At 66.4% G+C, this 17,985-nt stretch overlaps 1 protein-coding gene across 1 annotated transcript; it reads right to left on the bottom strand.

Moving 5' to 3' along the window:
- Positions 1-4,259: 4,259 nt before the first annotated feature.
- Positions 4,260-17,175, bottom strand: DES (desmin). Its single transcript, XM_038422486.2, has 9 exons — positions 16,411-17,175; positions 11,639-11,699; positions 11,017-11,112; positions 9,624-9,785; positions 9,130-9,255; positions 7,146-7,366; positions 6,169-6,212; positions 5,471-5,553; positions 4,260-5,096 (listed from the first exon to the last, which is right to left on the bottom strand). Exons 1-9 carry the CDS (start codon positions 16,950-16,952, stop codon positions 5,055-5,057), a joined length of 1,377 nt encoding a protein of 458 aa, XP_038278414.1. The 5' UTR covers positions 16,953-17,175; the 3' UTR covers positions 4,260-5,054.
- Positions 17,176-17,985: the final 810 nt, after the last annotated feature.

A 17,985-nucleotide genomic window follows, 5' to 3' on the forward strand; every position in this document is an offset into this window, starting at 1 on the left:
CTGCCAGCTGCGTTTCTGTGCCACCCTCAGGCCAGCCCTGCAAGCGCTCGCTGCCCCCGCGGGACCCCAGCCCCAGGGAGCTCCCGGCTTGGCCGGGCCTGGCTCTGCTGGGCCCCGTTCCACCGGCCCGGCTGGGGGCGCTGCAGGTCCAGGCACCAGTGGGCGTGCCCCCCCTTGCGACTCAGCTCCCCAGCCAGGTCATTCAGAGCCACCTCCTGGGGAACAAGGAATCTAAACAAACCCCAACGTCTGATGACCCACCCCGGGCCTCCAGGCCAGCCCCTGCCCCGCACACCCACGCTCACGCTGCTGGCCCGCAGGAGCCGGTGGGGAACCCAGCACCTAGTGTTATACACGACTGGCCTGCACCTTTTTCTTGGTTTTCAACGGGTTGCATGCAGAGGGGGTGGGACTCAGTTTCCCTGGGCGTTACGGGTTTAACGAGGTGATGGGAGAGGGAGTTTGTGGGGACACAGGACCGGCAGGGAACTTGGGACTCCAGCCAGTGGCCTGTAGAATGGAGACCCCAGCGACTGGGGACCGGGAGGCCCAGCCGGGTCTGGCCAGCGGGAGGACAATGGGCTGAGGAGAGGGGACCCCGGTGACCCGAGCAGCCGGGTCCAGCCAGAGGGGCCAGAGGACAGAAGTGGGGAGAGGGGGCCCAGGCGACCCTGTTTACGACCCCGTTTACCTGGAGGGAAGACAATGGATGGGGGGGGCTGGGGTCAGGGATCTCAGAGGCCCAGCTGCGAAGCAGGGGGATTCTGGGCTGGAGGGAGGGGGCAGGCAGAGCCCCCCCGGGTGCAGGGGAGACTGGGATGTGCTGGGCTGAGGGGGGCCAGGCCTGAGGCTGGAGAGTTTCCTGTGCTGGGTTCAGACGCTCAATAAACCCTCCTGTGTTACGCTGGCTGAGAGTCACTTGGGGCTAGAGAACAGGGTGGGGGTGGGGGGTGTGACGAAGTGGGACTGTTCTTAACATTTCCTCTGAATAGTGTGGGGGTGCCTCAGTTTCCCCTAGGCATTTCTTAAGTCTCTAGGGGGTAGGATAAGAGTGTGTGATGGTTGCAGAGCAAAGGGCCAGGTACATAAATGGCGACACTCTGTCTCCTGGCAGCTGATGGCCTGGGCCGTGTCCCCCTGCCAGGTGAGAGCTAAAGGGTTGGAGAACAAAGGAATCCGGTGCCCTCCTGACCCGGGAAAGGGACAAAGCCCAGAGGAGGGGGGCTGGAGAGAGTTTCAGTTTGGGGCTGGCTGGGGACATGGAGTGAAGTGCAGACGTGGTTGTCTGGCTCACTGCCCCCCAAGATGGACCCAGCTGAGGGGTCCTGGTCTCTGCACCTACAAGCTCTGTGTTAGACCATGTTCCTATCGTCTAATAAACCTTCTGTGTTCCCGGCTGGCTGAGAGTCCCGTCTGACTGTGGAGTTGGGGGGCAGGACCCTCTGGCCCCCCCAGGACCCCGCCTGGGTGGACTGGCTGTGGGAAGAGCACAGAGGGCAGAGGATGCTGGATGCTCCAAGGTCAGACCCAGGAAGGGGGGAGCCGGGGGAGCTGTGTGTCCTGGGGACAGGCTGCTCCCAGAGAGGAGGCTCCCCCAGAGTCCTGCCTGGCTTCGTAGGGAGCAGTTCCAGAGCATGGCCCAGGGACGCTGTGACGGGGGCATCATCCCTTTCGGGGGGTGGAGGCCCTGGGGGTCCAGAGCGAGGGGACTTCCTGAGGAGCCCACGGCAGATACAGGTGTGCTAAGGCTCAGAGAGGTGCGGTTCCAGGAGGTGGAGGGGCTTAACCCCTGAGAGAGAGGACCCCCAGGAGAAGGGCTGTCGCACTGAAAGGGGCACCCCCCACAGACCGCACAGGGCCAAGAGTGGGCACGATCTGAGAGTCCGTGACAGCGTCACGATCCCTCATGGCATCCCTGGGAAGCTCGTACCTCAGTCTGTCTGCAGCCCCTGTCACAGTCGTGCGCTGCCCCTTACACCCTGGAGCCCTACGGTCCACCCAGCCTTCTCCGCTCCTGTCGGACTTCACCCTGTCCCTGCCCCTGCCCCAGTGCAGCCCTCGTTAACTGGCCACTGAGTTGCTTAGGCTCAAATAAATTTGCTAGTTTCTAAGGTGCCACAAGTCCTCCTTTTCTTTTTGAGTCACAACTGTAGAAGGATCTAAGCCCTCGGTTAATCTCTGATTAAGTGGGGATATTTTTTGAGTTGTGTTTGTGCCTCGGTTTCCCCTATATGCTGCGTTGTTACCCAATGGGTAGAAGAGGGCTGTTTGCTCGCAGGGCAGGCTAAGAGACGTAGGTGTGGGTGTCACCGAGCTGCCGAGGGCTAGGTCCCCATAGCAATGGAGCATTTGAGAAGACAATGACAAATCCAATCACTATAGTGGCCTGGCACCCACCTCTCACAAGCGCCCCCTTCTGCTCAGCTGTGTCTGCAGTCTCTACACAGCCCCTGCCCTGGTATCGGGCTGTATGCTCAGGACTTTCTCCCCGGAGGCAACGGTTTCACCCTCCTGGCCTATTCTGGCTTCAGCGGGGCCAAAAGTAGTTCAGATCCCCTTCGGGGAGGCAGTTTAATCGCTGTCCAGTTGTAGGGCACTTCACTCAGTGGCCTATAGGGGGGATCCAGGCCCACCCCCGGGACCCTAAGAACAACAGCCACACACCACAGTGTCTCTTTGCAAAAAACTGCTTTCAGTTCCCTGGGCTACTTCCTCGCAGCCCCAGCCTTGGCCGCTGCTCCACCCTTAGCGTGGGGCTCTTTGGCCTTCAGGCCCCTCAGCCAGCCAGGGGGCGGCTCCTCGCTGCCCCGGTCCCTGCTAGCACAGAGCGGTCCGTGGCGCTACAGCCCCCTTTGGCCAGCCAAGAGCCCTCCCCGTGCTCCTCTAGCTCCAGCAAGGAGCTGCCTCTAGGCTAGGCCAGCTCCTTTTGTACTAGCCTGCAACCCCCTGATTGGCCAGGCCCTTGTAGCCTCCCCCTGATTGGCTCTTCCTGCACAGTCTCTCTAGGCTGCTGGAGGACTTGGCTCCGCTCTCCTTTCCTGGGACGGATGTGGCAGGAGCTTTCACTGTCACACTCTGACACTCGCATCGAGCAGCCAGCGCCTGCGGGGGCGTTATTAATATGGAGCGGGACCGTATAGAACATTGTTGCAGCCAAGGTCCTGTAGTGGCACCAGATCTTGTACAAAGGTTGTCAAGTGAGGTGTCGCAGAGGAGGTTGTGATTGGCTGGTTAGAGTTATGCGATCTGGATGCATGTATCAGTTTTGTATTTAAAGTTACAAGTATTGGCTCTATAGTGCCTGCATTTCAAACTTGTGCTGTGCTTGTGCGGGACTCCCCAGATAAGTTGGTGTCAGCTCTGCCTAGCCTGCTGGATGGTCCACAGTCGATTGGCGGGACCCCAGCTTGGGGCGGCCATGTGCTCTGCCAATTATCTGGGGGCTTGGAGAGATTGAATTTTCCTCGGGGAATGTCGGGAACTATCGATTTCACCAGAGTCGCCTGCTGAGGGGAAACTTTCCCATTGATAACACCTGCCGCGCACAGCGAGGGGGAGGCAGAGATGCTGCTGAGACCGCACTCAAGCCGACTTTAAGGACAGTCCCTCTGGGCGTTTGACACTTTGTGTTTTAAAGCTTTAACATTGTGAATATCGACAGCGACCGTCATTAAGTTACCGTGCAAAGAGAACACCTCGATTCTGCCTGCCTGGACTCCGTTCGGACTAGTGCCTTTCCTTGCCCCGTGCCGGGGTACAGAGCCAGAGGTGCTGGGGAAGGGGCGTTAGGGAACCAGGGAAGACAGGACAATGACCCCGATCAGCCAGCCTCTCCGCACCCAGCTTCCAAGGAGGGAAGAGAACAAGGGCTGGCTCCACGCAGGGGCCTTCCCCACAGCCATGTCTGCGAGTAAAGGAGGCAAACTCCCAAGGGACCTAGAAATGGGAGGGGGGTGGGAGAGCCTGGCAGGCCCGGCTGAGCTCAAAGACGGGACAAGCCAGCCCCCCTGGGGCGTGCAGGGAGAAGCTCAGCTCAGATGCGGAGAGCCACGTGCAGGTCGCTCCGGTGCTCCAATCCACCTCTGCTAGCGCTGGGCCCTTGGGTGCCACCCCGCTGGCTCCCCTGCCCTAGTCGCTGGGGCCTGGCTGGAGAGGGGCGAGTCGCAGGATTGCCCCAGGAGAGGGGGTACGCCGGGAGACCCGCCGAGGGGCCGGCAGGTGGGCGAGCCCGGCTCAGCAAGCAGGACTCAGAGGCGGGGTCGTGCTCCGTTGTTTATTTCAGCAGCCTGGGGGAGTCGCATACACGCTGTGGGGCGGGGGCCGGGTGGGGGGTGATGCCCCCAACCCCTTGGCCTCTGTCCATTTCTCTCTCCCTCTCTCTCCCTCTCCTGCTTCCTTCACTTACACGGATCCTCTCTAGGCTCCCGCAGGTCCCACTGCTCCCTGCCCGTGGGGAGCCTCCTGCAGACTCACCCAGCCTGTCCCTGGCACAAACTCCCGGGGGGCTGGTCCCCCCGATCCTCGCCATCCCACGGAGCCTGCAGCAGCCCCAGTTCCCCAGGCGATGGGCACTACCGGGAGCTCCAGGGCTTTGGTCCAGGCTGGGGGACAACGGGGGCTGGTCGGTCTCCGTCTCCCCTCCCAGGCTGAGCAGGGCTGGGCACCGCTGCGGTCTGCCCAGGAGAAACGCCAGCTCCGGGGCCCTGGAGGTGCGGGGCAGGTGCGCATGAGTACAGGGGGCATGGGGGTGGGATGCAGAAACTGCTGCTGGAAGCCTGCAATGGCCCCCCCCTTCCCCCACCCCCTGAGCCGGGGCCCTGTGTCCCCTGCTCCCCACGCCCAGCCCCACTCCTGACTCCGGGGCCCCCGGGCAAGCTCCCAACACAGCACTTCAGAAGCAGGAGAGAGACGGGGGGTGTGGACGGAGACGGGCGTGGGAAGTTATGCCCAGGGGACAATAGAGGAGGGGCTGGGGCAGGAGGGGGACAGGGCGGGGGCGTCGGCGGGGACAGAAGGTGCCAATCGTCTCTCCGCAGCCGCTCGGCCAGCGCCGTCTACAGCACCTCGTGCTTCTGCTCCGTGGCCTCGCTCACCACCTGCTCGGGAGAGAGCCCTGGTGAGACGGGGGCCCCAGGGCCTGGCATCCGGGCTGCCCGGCAGCTGGCACAAGGGGCAAACGCCACCCTCCCTTCAGGCCGGGTAGCCCGAGAGCTCCGGCCTGCACAGAGACCAGGGACAGTCTCGAGGCAACTGTTCTGCGCCAGCCGGGCCTGGGCAGATGGGTGGCAGGGAGCCTGGATCCCAGCTGAGGAGTCTGCGTTAGGCACAGCCAGGAGCGACCCAGCTTGGGCCAGAACAGATCCGAGCACCCCACCCGGAGCCCAGGGAGCCCTCCCTCCTGGGGGGACCCTGGAGAGTAGGGGCTGCTCGCCCACCCCACAGCCATGGCTAGAGCCTGCTCCCTGCTCACCTCCCCGTCACGGGTCTCAATGGTCTTGATCATCACAGTCTTCTTGGTGTGAACCTCTGAGCCACGCTGCTCTGGGCTGGTCTCTGCATGTGGGAGGAGAATCAGCCTGGGGCAGGGCAGGGGGGTGAGTGGCCAGGGCTGGACCCCAGGGGGTACAGGGTATGGGGCTGGGGTCTGGGCCATGGGGGGCTGGGCCATGGGGTATGGGGCGAGGGGCTGGCCATGGTGGGGATGGGGTGAGGGGCTGGGCATGGGGGCTGGGCATGGGATACAGGGCGAGGGGCTGGCCATGATGGGGATGGGGTGAGGGGCTGGGCATGGGGGCTGGGCCATGGGGGGTGCAGATTGTGGGGGTGGGGGCAGGCCCTGGGCCATGGGGGGTATGGGACAAGGGGCTGGGGTGGGGCTGGGCCATGGGGGGGACGAGGTGAGGGGCTGGTCATGGGGGCTGGCCATGAGGGTGCAGGTTGAGGGGGTGGGGGGCAGGGCCTGGGCCATGGGAGGTACGGGGCAAGGGGCTAGTCATGGCAGTTGAGAGGGCAGGAGCACAAGGTGATGGGCTGGGGGCATGCAGGGGCTGGCAGGGAGCACAGACAGCAGCTATGGGGCCTGTCCCACTGCCCCCATGGCTTATGCCAGGCATGCCCCACCGCAGTGGGATCAGGGAGCCCCCTCATGCAGCCCTGCCCCGCACTCACCCCGGAAGTTGAGCGCCGAGAAGGTCTGGATGGGGAGAGTGATCCTGCAGCATATGGAGAAGGAAAAGGGGTTAGTGCCACGGCCACAGCTGAGAGAGGTCCCCTGGGCCCCACAGACACCAGGGTGGGCTGGCCAGGAGCACCAGCCCTGGGGCTCCCCACCCTGGGCCATAGGTCATTGCTCCCTGTGACAAAGCGGGACTGTTCTTAGTGTTTCCTCTGAATAGTGTGGGAGTGCCTCAGTTTCCCCTAGGCAGTTCTTAAGTATCTAGGGGGTGGGATAAGGGGGTACGATCCTTGCAGAGCCCTAGAGGGCAGGTGTGTGCAGGGGTCTGGACACAGAGAATGGCCGACACCCTGTTTCCTGGCACCTGATGGCCTGGGCCCTTCCCCCCTGCCAGGTGACAGCTAAAGGGTTGGAGAACAAAGGAATCCGGTGCCCTCCTGGCCCGGGAAAGGGACAAAGCCCAGAGGAGGGGGGCTGGAGAGAGTTTCAGTTTGGGGCTGGCTGGGGACATGGAGTGAAGTGCAGACGGGGTTGTCTGGCTCACTGCCCCCCAAGATGGACCCAGCTGAGGGGTCCTGTTCTCTGCAAGCTCTGTTTTAGATCATGTCCTGCCGTCTAATAAACTTCTGTTTTACTGGCTGGCTGAGAGTCACGTCTGACTGCGGAGTTGGGGGGCAGGACCCTCTGGCCCCCTCAGGACCCCGCCTGGGTGGACTCGCTGTGGGAAGAGCACAGAGGGCAGAGGATGCTGGATGCTCCGAGGTCAGACCCAGGAAGGGGGGAGCCGGGTGAGCTGTGTGTCCTGGGGACAGGCTGTGCCCAGAGAAGAGACTCCCCCAGAGTCCTGCCTGGCTTCGTAGGGAGCAGCTCCAGAGCGTCACCCAGGGACGCCATGACACTCCCCCAGAAGCCAACCCCCAGGGGCAGCAGGGGCCAGGGCCGGGGCTGGGCAGGGCAGATGCCCGCTCACCGGCTCTCCTCGCCCTCCAGCAGTTTGCGGTAGGTGGCAATCTCCACGTCCAGCGCCATCTTGACATTGAGCAGGTCCTGGTACTCGCGCAGGTGCCGCGCCATCTCGTCCTTCAGGTGCCGGATCTCCTCCTCCAGCCGCGCGATGGTGTCCTGGTAGCCACTCGCCTCCCCGGCAAAGCGCTCCTCCAGCTCCCGCATCTGCCGCATCAGGGAGTCGTTCTGCAGGAACAGCCCGTGTCAGAGCCGGCACCGCCAGCAGGGACAGTGGGAATTTTACGTCATCATTATATGAAGCCTGTGTGTGCCTCAGTTTCCCCTCTGTGCTGCAGTGTCACCTGGGCAGGGGGAAGGGACCACTTGCACTCGGGGCAGGGTGAGACACAGGGGGGCTGCAGGCCCAGAGGTCCAGCCCCAGGAGGCAGTGAAGCCACTTGGCTTCCGCTGGAGGGAGAGCGAGACTCCTCGGGGCCTGGACCACTGATGGGGCTTCCCAGAGCCTATCCCGATGCTGGGGCCGTGACCCCGATCCTGTGGGTCTGTGACAGGGGGCAGAGCTGTGACGGGGGCAGTGTTGGGGAACAAAGAGACCAGGGGACATGTTTGCCAGCGGGGGTGGCGGGGAGACAAAGCCCGCTGGGGGGCAGATAGGGGTGACTGAGGCTGGGCTGCTGGAAGCTGCTGTCTCCTGGTTGGGGACTCAGAGGGGGCAGGGCCGTTTGGGGGGTAGGATCCCCACGGTCCTGTCCAGGGGCACTCGCTGCAGGGAACTCCCGGGGGAGCAGGGGGCTGAGCGCTCCGAGGTCAGACCCAGGAGGTGCTGAAGCCGGGCAGGCTCCTGGCCCTGGTGAGTGGCCCTGAGGGGAGACGCTGCCCCAGAACCCTGGCTCGCGTCACTCCGTGGGTGCCCGAGCCCCCAGTTGGCGACTCCAGGACAGTGGGCAAGGCTGATGGGACTGGCACAGGACTAGTCTGGGGGGGGGGTCTGACCCAGGTGTGGGGGGCAGGGCTGCTGGCTCTCTGCCAGCAGGGGCTGGGTGCCGGGCGTCCCTAGCTGCTCTGCAGAGCCAGGATTCCCCAGCCCCGTCTCTGACCACTTCCACCCAGGACCGTGCCCGCACTGGCCCCGTCGGCCCCCGGGGGACACTCTGGAGGGCCCAGAGCAGGGAAGATGTGACGAAGTGGGACTGTTCTTAATGTTTCCTCTGAATACTGTAGGGGTGCCTCAGTTTCCCCTAGGCATTTCTTAAGTCTCTAGGGGGTGGGATAAGGGGGTGTAATTGTTGCAGAGCAAAGGGCCAGGTACATAAATGGCGACACTCTGTCTCCTGGCCGCTGATGGCCTGGGCCCTTCCCCCTGCAAGGTGAGAGCTAAAGGGTTGGAGAACAAAGGAATCAGGTGCCCTCCTGGCCCGGGAAAGGGACAAAGCCCAGAGGAGGGGGGGGCTGGAGAGAGTTTCAGTTTGGGGCTGGCTGGGGACATGGAGTGAAGTGGAGACGGGGTTGTCACCCCCAAGATGGACCCAGCTGAGGGGTCCTGTTCTCTGCACCTACAAGCTCTGTGTTAGACCATGTTCCTGTCGTCTAATAAACCTTCTGTTTTACTGGCTGGCTGAGAGTCCCGTCTGACTGCGGAGTTGGGGGGCAGGACCCTCTGGCCCCCCAGGACCCTGCCTGGGCAGACTCGCTGTGGGAAGCGCACGGAGGGGCAGAGGATGCTGGATGCTCTGAGGTCAGACCCAGGAAGGGGGGAGCCGGGTGAGCTGTGTCCCCTGCAGACAGGCCGCGCCCAGAGAGGAGACTCCCCCAGAGTCCTGCCTGGCTTCGTAGGGAGCAGCTCCAGAGCGTCGCCCGGGAACGCCCGGACGCCCCGCACTTCACATCTCTGGGGGCCGTTTGCCTGTACAGCGGGTTCACGGGCAGCTCTGCCAGCCAGTGAGTCCCAGCCGCTGGCTGCCCCCTCCCCAGCCGTGCCCGCTGCTCACCGTGCCCTTGAGGGCGTCGATCTCGCAGGTGTAGGACTGGATCTGGTGCCGATACTCCATCATCTCCTGCTTGGCCTGGCGCAGGGCGTCGTTGTTCTTGTTGGCGGCCTGGGTCAGATCGGACACCTGCGGGGAGGGGCCCAGAGAGGGCAGCTGAGCCAGCAGCCGGGGCACAGCTGGGGCTCACGCGACCGCAGGTGCTGGGCTGGCGCGGCTCTGAGCTCACCGCAGGCCCGGGGGCAGCAACGCAGCCCCAGAGCCCCACGCCGTGACCTGACCTCAGCCGCCCTGCCCCGCGCCGGGCCCTGCGGGGACTGGGAGCAGCTGGCAGCCAGGAGCCAGCTCCGGGGGCACGGGGCAGTGGTGGGAACAGCGGTCCCCAGCCCAGCCCCCGCTCCATGGCAGCAGAGCCCAGCCCCTGGGCTAGTGCAGCCCCGCCAGTACCCCCCCCCGACACCGACGCCAGCGCAGCCCCCGACACCGCCCGGCCTGACCTTGGACTTGTACCACTCCTCAGCCTCGGAGATGTTCTGGGCGGCGATGGTCTCGTACTGGGCGCGGATGTCGCGCAGGGCGGCCGTCAGGTCCGGCTTGGACACGTCCATGTCCACCTGGACGTGCTGCTCCTGCAGCTGAGCCTGCAGGTCCCGGAGTTCCTGGGGCCAAGGGGCAGCATCAGCGCAGTGGCCCCCGCCCCGCCCCGCAACCCAGCCCCAGCCCCAGCCCCAGCCCCAGCCTGCCTCAGCTCCGCCCCACCCTGCCCCACAGCCCAGCCCCAGCCCCATCCCCAGCCTGCCTCAGCTCCGCCCCGCCCCACAGCCCAGCCCCATCCCCAGCCTGCCTCAGCTCTGCCCCACCCCGCCCCAGCCCCAGCCTGCCCCAGATCTGGACCACACCCCAGCCCCAGCCCCAACCCTGCCCCCGCCCCGACCCAATCTCCAACCTCAGCCCCAAGTCCCTACCCCCAGCCTCTCACACCCCAACACCAGCCAAAGCCAGCCCTGATTTGGGGACCATACCTATCGGGCAGGGCCTCAGGGCAGAAACCAGGGCGTGGGGGCCCAGGGCAGTAACCTGATGGGTGGGGGCAGTGCCATAGGGCAGTAACTGGGGAGGACATGGCCCTGGAGCAGTACCAGGAGGGTGGGACCCTGGGACAATAACATGGGGGTGAGGCTCCGGGGCAATAACTAGGGGGTGAGGTCCCAGGGCAGTAATTTGCGGGGGTGGAGCTCTAGGGCGGTAATAAGGGGGCAGAGTTCCAGGGCATTAATTGAGGGCGGGGCCCCAGAGCAGTAATGGGTGGGGCAGGGCATTGGGGCAGTAACCAGGGGGTGGGGTCCCAGAGCAGTAACTAGGGGGTGGAGCCCCATGGTAGTAATTGGGGGGCGGGACCCCAGGGCAGAATCAGGGGGGCAGGGACCCAGGGCAGTAATTGGGGGATGCGGCTCTGGGGCAGCAATTGCAGTGGTATAGCTTTGGGGCAGTCATTGTGGGGGTGAGGCCAGAGGGCAGTAACGGGGGGCGGGGCTCTGGGATAGAAATCGGGGGCGGGGCCCTGGGGCAGTAATCAGGGGGGTGAGGGCCCGTGGCAGTAATGGGTGGGGCAGGGCCCCGAGGCGGTAATCAGGGGGCAGAGCTCTGGAGCAGGAAGGTGTGGGGCGGGGCCTCAAGGCAGTAATCGGGGGGTGGGGCCCGGGGCAGTAATCAGGGAGGTGGGGCCCCGGGGCAATAATTGGGGGGGCGGGGCCCTGGGACAGTAATCAGGGGGCAGAGCTCCGGGGCAGTAATGGGTGGGGCAGGGCCTCGAGGCGGGAATCGGGGGGGGTGGGGGCCCCGGGGCAGTAACGGGGGGCGGGGCCGGGGCAGGGCTCTCCGGGGACCTACCTCCTCGTGCACCTTCTTGAGGAAGGCGATCTCCTCCTGCAGGGCCTCGATGCGTCGCTCCAGGTCGATGCGCGCCAGCGTGGCCGCGTCCACGTCCTGCCGGCCGAGAGGGAGCCGGGCTCAGAGCCGGGCAGCCGCAGGGCTGGGCCCAGAGCGTGGGCGGGAGGCCACGGAGGTGCTGAGTGACACCAGTGGCACCGGACAGGGGGGCGCCTGGCTAGGGCCATGGGGGAGCCCAGCCCAGGGCCATGGGGGGCACCTGGCTGCCGGTGGTCACATGTTTGGGGTGAGGGCGAGCTGTGCCCCACACGCTAACCCTGCAGCCACGCTGCTCTGTGCCCATGGGGCCCCTCCTGTGGGCCTGAGGTTGTGGGCGGGGGCAGGAGCCCCACCTGCCGCCAGTCAGAACAGCTGAGCCCTGGGTGCCGAGTGCGAGGAGGCTGGGTGCCCAGGCCGGGCCAGCCGGGGGGCGAGGGAGGGTCTCTGGCCTGGGGACTCTCTGCTGGGGAGGGGGCAGGGAACCCGATTCTCTGGTCCGCACCCACAGCCCCGGGGGGTCCCCAGCCCTCCCTGCTCCCCGTGCCACGGCCCGGCAGGAGAGGCTGGAGACGCTGGCACTTACTGCTCGGAAGGCAGCCAGGTTATTCTCAGCTTCCTCCTTCAGCTGGATCTCCTCCTGCAGCCTGGGGGCAGAGAGGGGGTGTCAGACAGGGGGCGGGGGGCAGGCAGGGCGAGCCGGGGCAGGGCCGTCCATGGGGCAGATGGAAGGGCAGCCCAAGGCCAGAGGGAAGAAGCAGGGACAGACGGGCTGCCATGGGAGGGGGCTCCCTGCCCTGTGCGGGGTCCAGGCCGGCTCAGCCCCCAGGCGCTGGAGGGCCCCTTGTTCCGCATTCCCGGCGGGCTGGCTGGGGGCCAGCGGCCTGGGATCCTGTTCCCTATTATAGTCAAAACCAGAGCCCAGCACAAAGGCTGAGGTCACCCCGCGCTGCACCGCCTGCCCTTCCTTATAGGGGAGCGGGCCGAGGGGCTGGGGCCAAGCGCAGCATGGCTGGGGGGCCAGGGGGATCCGCAAGGGTAGGATGCAGAGAATCGGGGCTGTGATGCCAGGGGCAGGGAGATGAGATTCAGGGATACAGGGCTCCGATATGGGGAGAGGGGGGCACATGGGGCATGGGAACTCCAGACAGTGGGGGGGGCACATGGGGCACAGGGACCCCAGAGAATGAGACAAGGGCACACCGGGTCCAGGAACCCCAGCTTGTGAGATGGGGGTGCAGATGGGGCAGTAATCAGGGGGCACAGGGACCCCAGACAGTGAGGGGGGACACATGGGACTCAGGAACCCCACCTTGTCAGACTGGGGAGCCCCTCTGAAAGCCAAGTCCTGCTCCCTCCCTCAACTTGCAGGGCGGGGCTCCCCCCACAGCGTGTAGCTCCCCTCCCCAGCATGCAGCTCCCCCGCCCCCACCGTGCTCCCTCTGTGCCTCTGGCAGCGCTGGGACTGGCCCCCCCCGAGAGCAGAGACATCTTGCCCCTTGCACGCACCGGAACCAGCTCAGGGTTCCCACCATTCCAGCTGCGACCCCCCACACCCCGACCCATCGGGCCTGAGTTCTGTGGGGTGGGGCAGAGCTTCAGCAGCCCAGCCTGTGGGTGGGGGGGGCGGGCAGTGCAGAACTCGGTATGCTGAGGCCCCCACGGCGTGGCTGTGGGCGGGAGGCTGGTCCAGGCCCAGACAGGTTTCCAGCGCTGCATGAACCTGATGGTGCCAGCTGGGACCCTCCCCTGGAGCCTGGGCCCCTCGCCCGACGGGGCTCGCTGCCCTCGGCGCCCAGGCACCGTGCCAACGCTCCTGCTATTGTGCCCATGGCGGTCTGGCTGTGCGGGCCTGGCCCCAGGGCAGCTGGTGGGCTGCATCCCCCCCAGGAGGGCCCAAGGCAGCCCAGTGTGGGGCCCGGGGAGAAGAGCAGTCCCTGCAGGCAGCGTGACCAGGCCCGGCTCTCTACTCAGGCCCAGCGCCGCTTGGCACAGGAAGGTGGGGGGGTCTCTGGCGTAAGTCACGGCAGCCTCAGGGCTGCTGCTTTGTGCAGCTGAAACATGCCAGCCCCATGCCAGCCCCCCTCTTGGCATGGCCCCAGTGCTAGAGGCTGCAATGGGGCAGCTCTGTGCCAGCTAGGGAGCCTCCCGATGGCTGGGGCCGACCCCATGGCGCTGCACTCCTGCGCCACGTAACAGGACCGCTACGGGGATGGGGGGGCCCAAAACGCCCAGGGTGCGGAGGAGCAGAGAGCAAACGGGGGCCGGGGGGGCCCATGGGTTGCCCCAGGGATCACGCTGCAGTGCTCAGGTTCCTGCACTTCCGGCCTGACCTCAGGTGGGCAGCGCCAGCATCGCCACGCTCTCCTCCGCGGGCCCCGGCTCCTCCCTCCCCACGGCACCGCGGCCCTGGGCTGAGGGCAGCTGAGTGCCACGGAGCTCTGGGTCTAGGTAGGGGGCTCCCAGTTACCCCCCCTTTCCTGTAACCCTGGGGCCCCTGGCTGCCAGGGACAAGATTTCAGAGGGTGAAACCCCCGCACAGCCAGGCCACACACCCTGGGAAAGCGGTGAGCTTGGAAAGCGAGGGCCAGTGGGGCTCCTGGGCACATGGGGATCCCACAACAGGATGCGCCCCTTACCCCCTGCGTCCCCATTAGGGAGTGGGAGGGGTGGGTCGGACAGCGGAGACAGACAGAGGCAGGTGGGCGGGGAGGCTGCTGGGAAGGGCCCTGGGCATTAGGGACAGGATGGAGCTGAGCTCTGGGTGGGTGCTGGGTGGTATGCGGGGGAGGGTGCTGAGCTCTGGGGCGGGTGCTGAGCTCTGGGGCAGGTGCTGAGCGCTGGGGGTGGGTGCTGAGCTCTGGGGGCGGGTGCTGGGGAGGGGGCTGGGGGCGGGTGCTGAGCGCTGTGGTGGGTGCTGAGTGCTGGGGGGCGAGTGCTGAGCTCTGGGGGCGCACATCGACCTCTGGCCTGGTTAGCCCTAGAGCTTGTGGCAGTGGGTTACAATTACTGCGGGAAGGGGGGCTGGCGAACAGGGTTGGGGGCTCTGGCCCCATCTGTCTGCACTGCCCAGAGCCAGCCGAGCTGGCCAAGACTGGCGGGGCTGGGCTGGGCCGAGCTGCCAGCGCTGTTGCTGCTGCCAGGGCTTGACCCCCTAGCGGGTTCCTGTGCCCCCAGGAGCCGGGTACCTGCCCCCTGGCTGGGCGGGGCAACCAAGACCCCCGAGGCAGGAGCCGCCCTACTGCAGCCAGCCCCAGCATTGCTACTAGTGGGGTGTTCCCGGCTCCTCTCAGCGGCTGCACCGACCCCCAGGGGACGCCTGGGGCCTGGGACTCCCAAGGAGAGACCTGCCCCGTCGCCGGATGGAGGGGACAGAACTGCTGGGAATGGAGCCGGACAGAGGAGGGGGCTGGGGCTGGGGCAGAACCACTGAAGTTGGGCCATGTGAGGGGCAGTGATCGGGGTGTGGGGCTCAGGGATGGGGGTGTGGGGTGCAGGGATGGGGCACAGGGACAGGGAGTGTGGGGGGCGCAGGGATGGGGTTTGGGGGGGCACAGGGACAGGGCATGGTGCCGGGGGTGGGGGACGCAGGGATGGGGTGTGTGTGGGGCACAGGAATGGGGGTGGAGCGCAGGGATGGGGTACAGGGATGGGGTGTGTGTGGGGTGCAGGGATGGGGAGTGTGGGGTGCAGTGACAGGGCTCAGTGATGGGGATCTGGGGCGCAGGGATAAGGTGTGTGTGGGGCTCAGTGATGGGGGGCGGAGGGATGGCGCATAGCGACGTGGTGTGTGTGGGGCAAAGGGATGGGGTGTGTGGGGGGTGCAGGGATGGGGGTGTGGGGCGCAGTGACAGGGCTCAGTGATGGGGATCTGGGGCGCAGGGATAAAGTGTGTGTGGGGCTCAGTGATGGGGGCGGAGGGATGGCGCATAGGGACGGGGTGTGTGTGGGGCACAGGGACGGGGTGTGTGTGGAGTGCAGGGATGGGGAGTGTGGGGTGCAGTGACGGCTCAGTGATGGGGATCTGGGGCACAGGGATAAGGTGTGTGGGGGGCTCAGTGATGGGGGTGCAGGGATGGAGCATAGGGATGTGGTGTGTGTGTGGGGCACAGGGACGGGGTGTGTGTGGGGTGTAGGGATGGGGGGTGTGGGGCGCAGTGACTGGGCTCAGTGATGGGGACCTGGGGCACAGGGATAAGGTGTGTGTGGGGCTCAGTGATGGGGGGCGGAGGGATGGCGCATAGGGACGTGGTGTGTGTGGGGCACAGGGATGGGGTGTGTGTAGGGTGCAGGGATGGGGAGTGTGGGGTACAGTGACAGGGCTCAGTGATGGGGATCTGGGGCGCAGGGATAAGGTGTGTGTGGGGCTCAGTGATGGGGGCGCAGGGATGGAGCATAGGGACGTGGTGTGTGTGGGGCACAGGGATGGGGTGTGTGTGGGGTGCAGGGATGGGGAGTGTGGGGTGCAGTGACAGGGCTCAGTGATGGGGATCTGAGGTGCAGGGATAAGGTGTGTGGGGGGCGGAAGGATGGTGCATAGGGACAGGATGTATGTGAGGTGCAGGGATGGGGTGTGTGGGGCGCAGTGATAGGGCTCAGTGATGGGGATCTGGGGCGCAGGGATAAGGTGTGGCGGGGCTCAGTGATGGGGGGCGGAGGGATGGTGCATAGGGACGGGATATATGTGGGGTACAGGGATGGGGTGTGTGGGGGTTGTAGGGATGGGGGGTGTGGGGCGCAGTGACAGGACTCAGTGATGGGGATCTGGGGCGCAGGGATAAGGTGTATGGGGGGCTCAGTGATGGGGGGCGGAGGGATGGAGCATAGGGACGTGGTGTGTGCGGGACACAGGGATGGGGTGTGTGTGGGGTGCAGGGATGGGGAGTGTGGGTACAGTGACAGGGCTCAGTGATGGGGATCTGGGGTGCAGGGATAAGGTGTGGGGGGGCGGAGGGATGGTGCATAGGGACGGGATGTATGTGGGGTGCAGGGATGGGGTGTGGGGGGGGTGTAGGGATGGGGGTGTGGGGCGCAGTGACAGGGCTCAGTGATGGGGATCTGGGGCGCAGGGATAAGGTGTGTGTGGGGCTCAGTGATGGGGCGCAGGGATGGAGCATAGGGACGTGGTGTGTGTGGGGCACAAGGACGGGGTGTGTGTGGGGTGCAGTGACGGGGCTCAGTGATGGGGATCTGGGGCGCAGGGATGAGGTGTGGGGGGGCTCAGTGATGGGGGCGCAGGGATGGCGCATAGGGACGGGGTGTGCGTGGGGCGCAGGGCTCAGGAACCAGGGCCAGCCCGGTCCCCCGGCCGGCGCCCCCCAGCCCGGCGCCCCCCCCCGCCCGGCGCCCCGCCCTCACCTCTGCTTCAGCTTCTGCAGGTCGTCGAGCAGGTTGTCGCGCTCCACGTCGGCGCGGGCCCGCTGGCTGGTGAGCGTGTCGACCTGCAGCCGCAGGGCGCGCAGCTCCTCCTCGAAGAGGTGGGCCACGTGCGTGGGCTCCTTGCCCTTGAGCCGGTTGACCTCGGCCACCAGCAGGGCGTTCTGCTGCTCCAGGTAACGCACCTTCTCGATGTAGCTGGCGAAACGGTCGTTCAGCTCCTGCAGCTCCACCTTCTCGTTGGTGCGGGTCTGCAGGAACTCCTGGTTCAGGGCGTCGGCCAGGCTGAAGTCCAGCAGCTCCCCGCCGCCCTGGTAGGAGCGCAGCGGGGCCACGCGGGTGACGCGCAGGCTGGACAGGCTGGGCACGGCCGCGCCGCGCGACACCTGGTAGACCCGGGAGGAGACGGAGCTGGCCAGGCCCTTGCTGCCCAGGGAGGAGCGGGAGAAGGCCGGGGAGCCCCCGCCGAAGGTGCGGCGGTAGGACGAGACCCGCTGCTGGCTGGAGGAGTACGACTGGCTCATGGTGGCGGCTGGAAGGAGCCCGGGCGCAGGCTGACGCTGGGGTGGCTGCAGAGCGAGCGGGAGCCAAGTGAGAGGAGTCGGGGAGGGACCCAGGCTCCGGCTATTTGTATCCCTCTGACATCAGCCGGCCCAGCCCCGCCGGGCCGGAGTGACAGCGCAGACAGCTGGGGCTTCCGGGGGGGCAGGGCGGGCCAGCGGGCAGGGGCAAGGACTGGCCGGACAGCACTGGAACTACCACTGGGCCCCGCTGGCCCCTCACAGCTTGGGGTCCCCCGGCCCCCCGCAACCCAGAGCCCCTGGGCCCCTGCAGCCCAGGGTCCTCTGGCTCCCCGCAACCCAGAGCCGCCAGCCCCCCGCAACCCAGAGCCCCTGGCCCCCCGCAGCCCAGTGTCCTCTGGCTCCCCGCAACCCAGAGCCCCCAGCCCCCCGCAACCCAGAGCCCCTGGCCCCCCGCAGCCCAGTGTCCTCTGGCCCCCCGCAGCCCAGTGTGTCCCAGGGGCTGCCTGGGTCTCCCCACCCAGGGGTGCTCTTGTCTGGAACATGAGGCATGTGCTGGGTGCCAACTGCCCGGCCTCAGCAGGGCTCATCCTCTGCCCCAGCTGCCCTACGGGGGGAACCGGCACAAGCCGCCTGCAGGAGGCGAGGGTCTGGCGACTGGAGGGTGCTGCTGGGGGAGGGGGTTGCTGCCAGGGCCCCCAAAGTGCTGCGTACACCGAGCGAGGGGCTCCCCCAGGGTGATCGCCTGCCCCAGCCGGGCCCGGGGAGCGGGACACTCCTAGCACCGCAGGCTGCCTGCACCTTGGGCAGGCTCTGGGGCTAATGCAGCCCCACGGGGGAGAGTCGCTGGGCAGGGCCCCCCGGACCAAGCGGGGGAGGTGTGATGAGGGGCCTTGCTCTCAGCTTCCATCGTGCCCCTCATTGGGCGGCCCCTCGGGACACGGGCAGGGCAGTTCAGTCCCACGGGCACCAACTGCAGGGTCTCCCCGCCCCCAGAGGGGCCCTGCTGACCCCGCCTGGGGCTCCTCTGCCTGGC

The sequence above is a fragment of the Dermochelys coriacea genome, chromosome 11 (assembly GCF_009764565.3).
Source record: "Dermochelys coriacea isolate rDerCor1 chromosome 11, rDerCor1.pri.v4, whole genome shotgun sequence".
NCBI classification, from domain to species: domain Eukaryota; kingdom Metazoa; phylum Chordata; order Testudines; family Dermochelyidae; genus Dermochelys; species Dermochelys coriacea.

What these genes read in the sequence shown, in the direction of transcription:
- DES (XM_038422486.2), bottom strand. Translation starts at nt 16,952, where the DNA reads ATGAGCCAGTCGTACTCCTCCAGCCAGCAGCGGGTCTCGTCCTACCGC. An exon ending in CTGCAGAAGCTGAAGCAGAG is followed by an intron (nt 11,700 to 16,410) that starts GTGAGGGCGGGG and finishes CTCTGCCCCCAG; the next exon opens with GCTGCAGGAGGAGATCCAGC. An exon ending in TTGAGACCCGTGACGGGGAG is followed by an intron (nt 5,097 to 5,470) that starts GTGAGCAGGGAG and finishes TCTCCCGAGCAG; the next exon opens with GTGGTGAGCGAGGCCACGGA.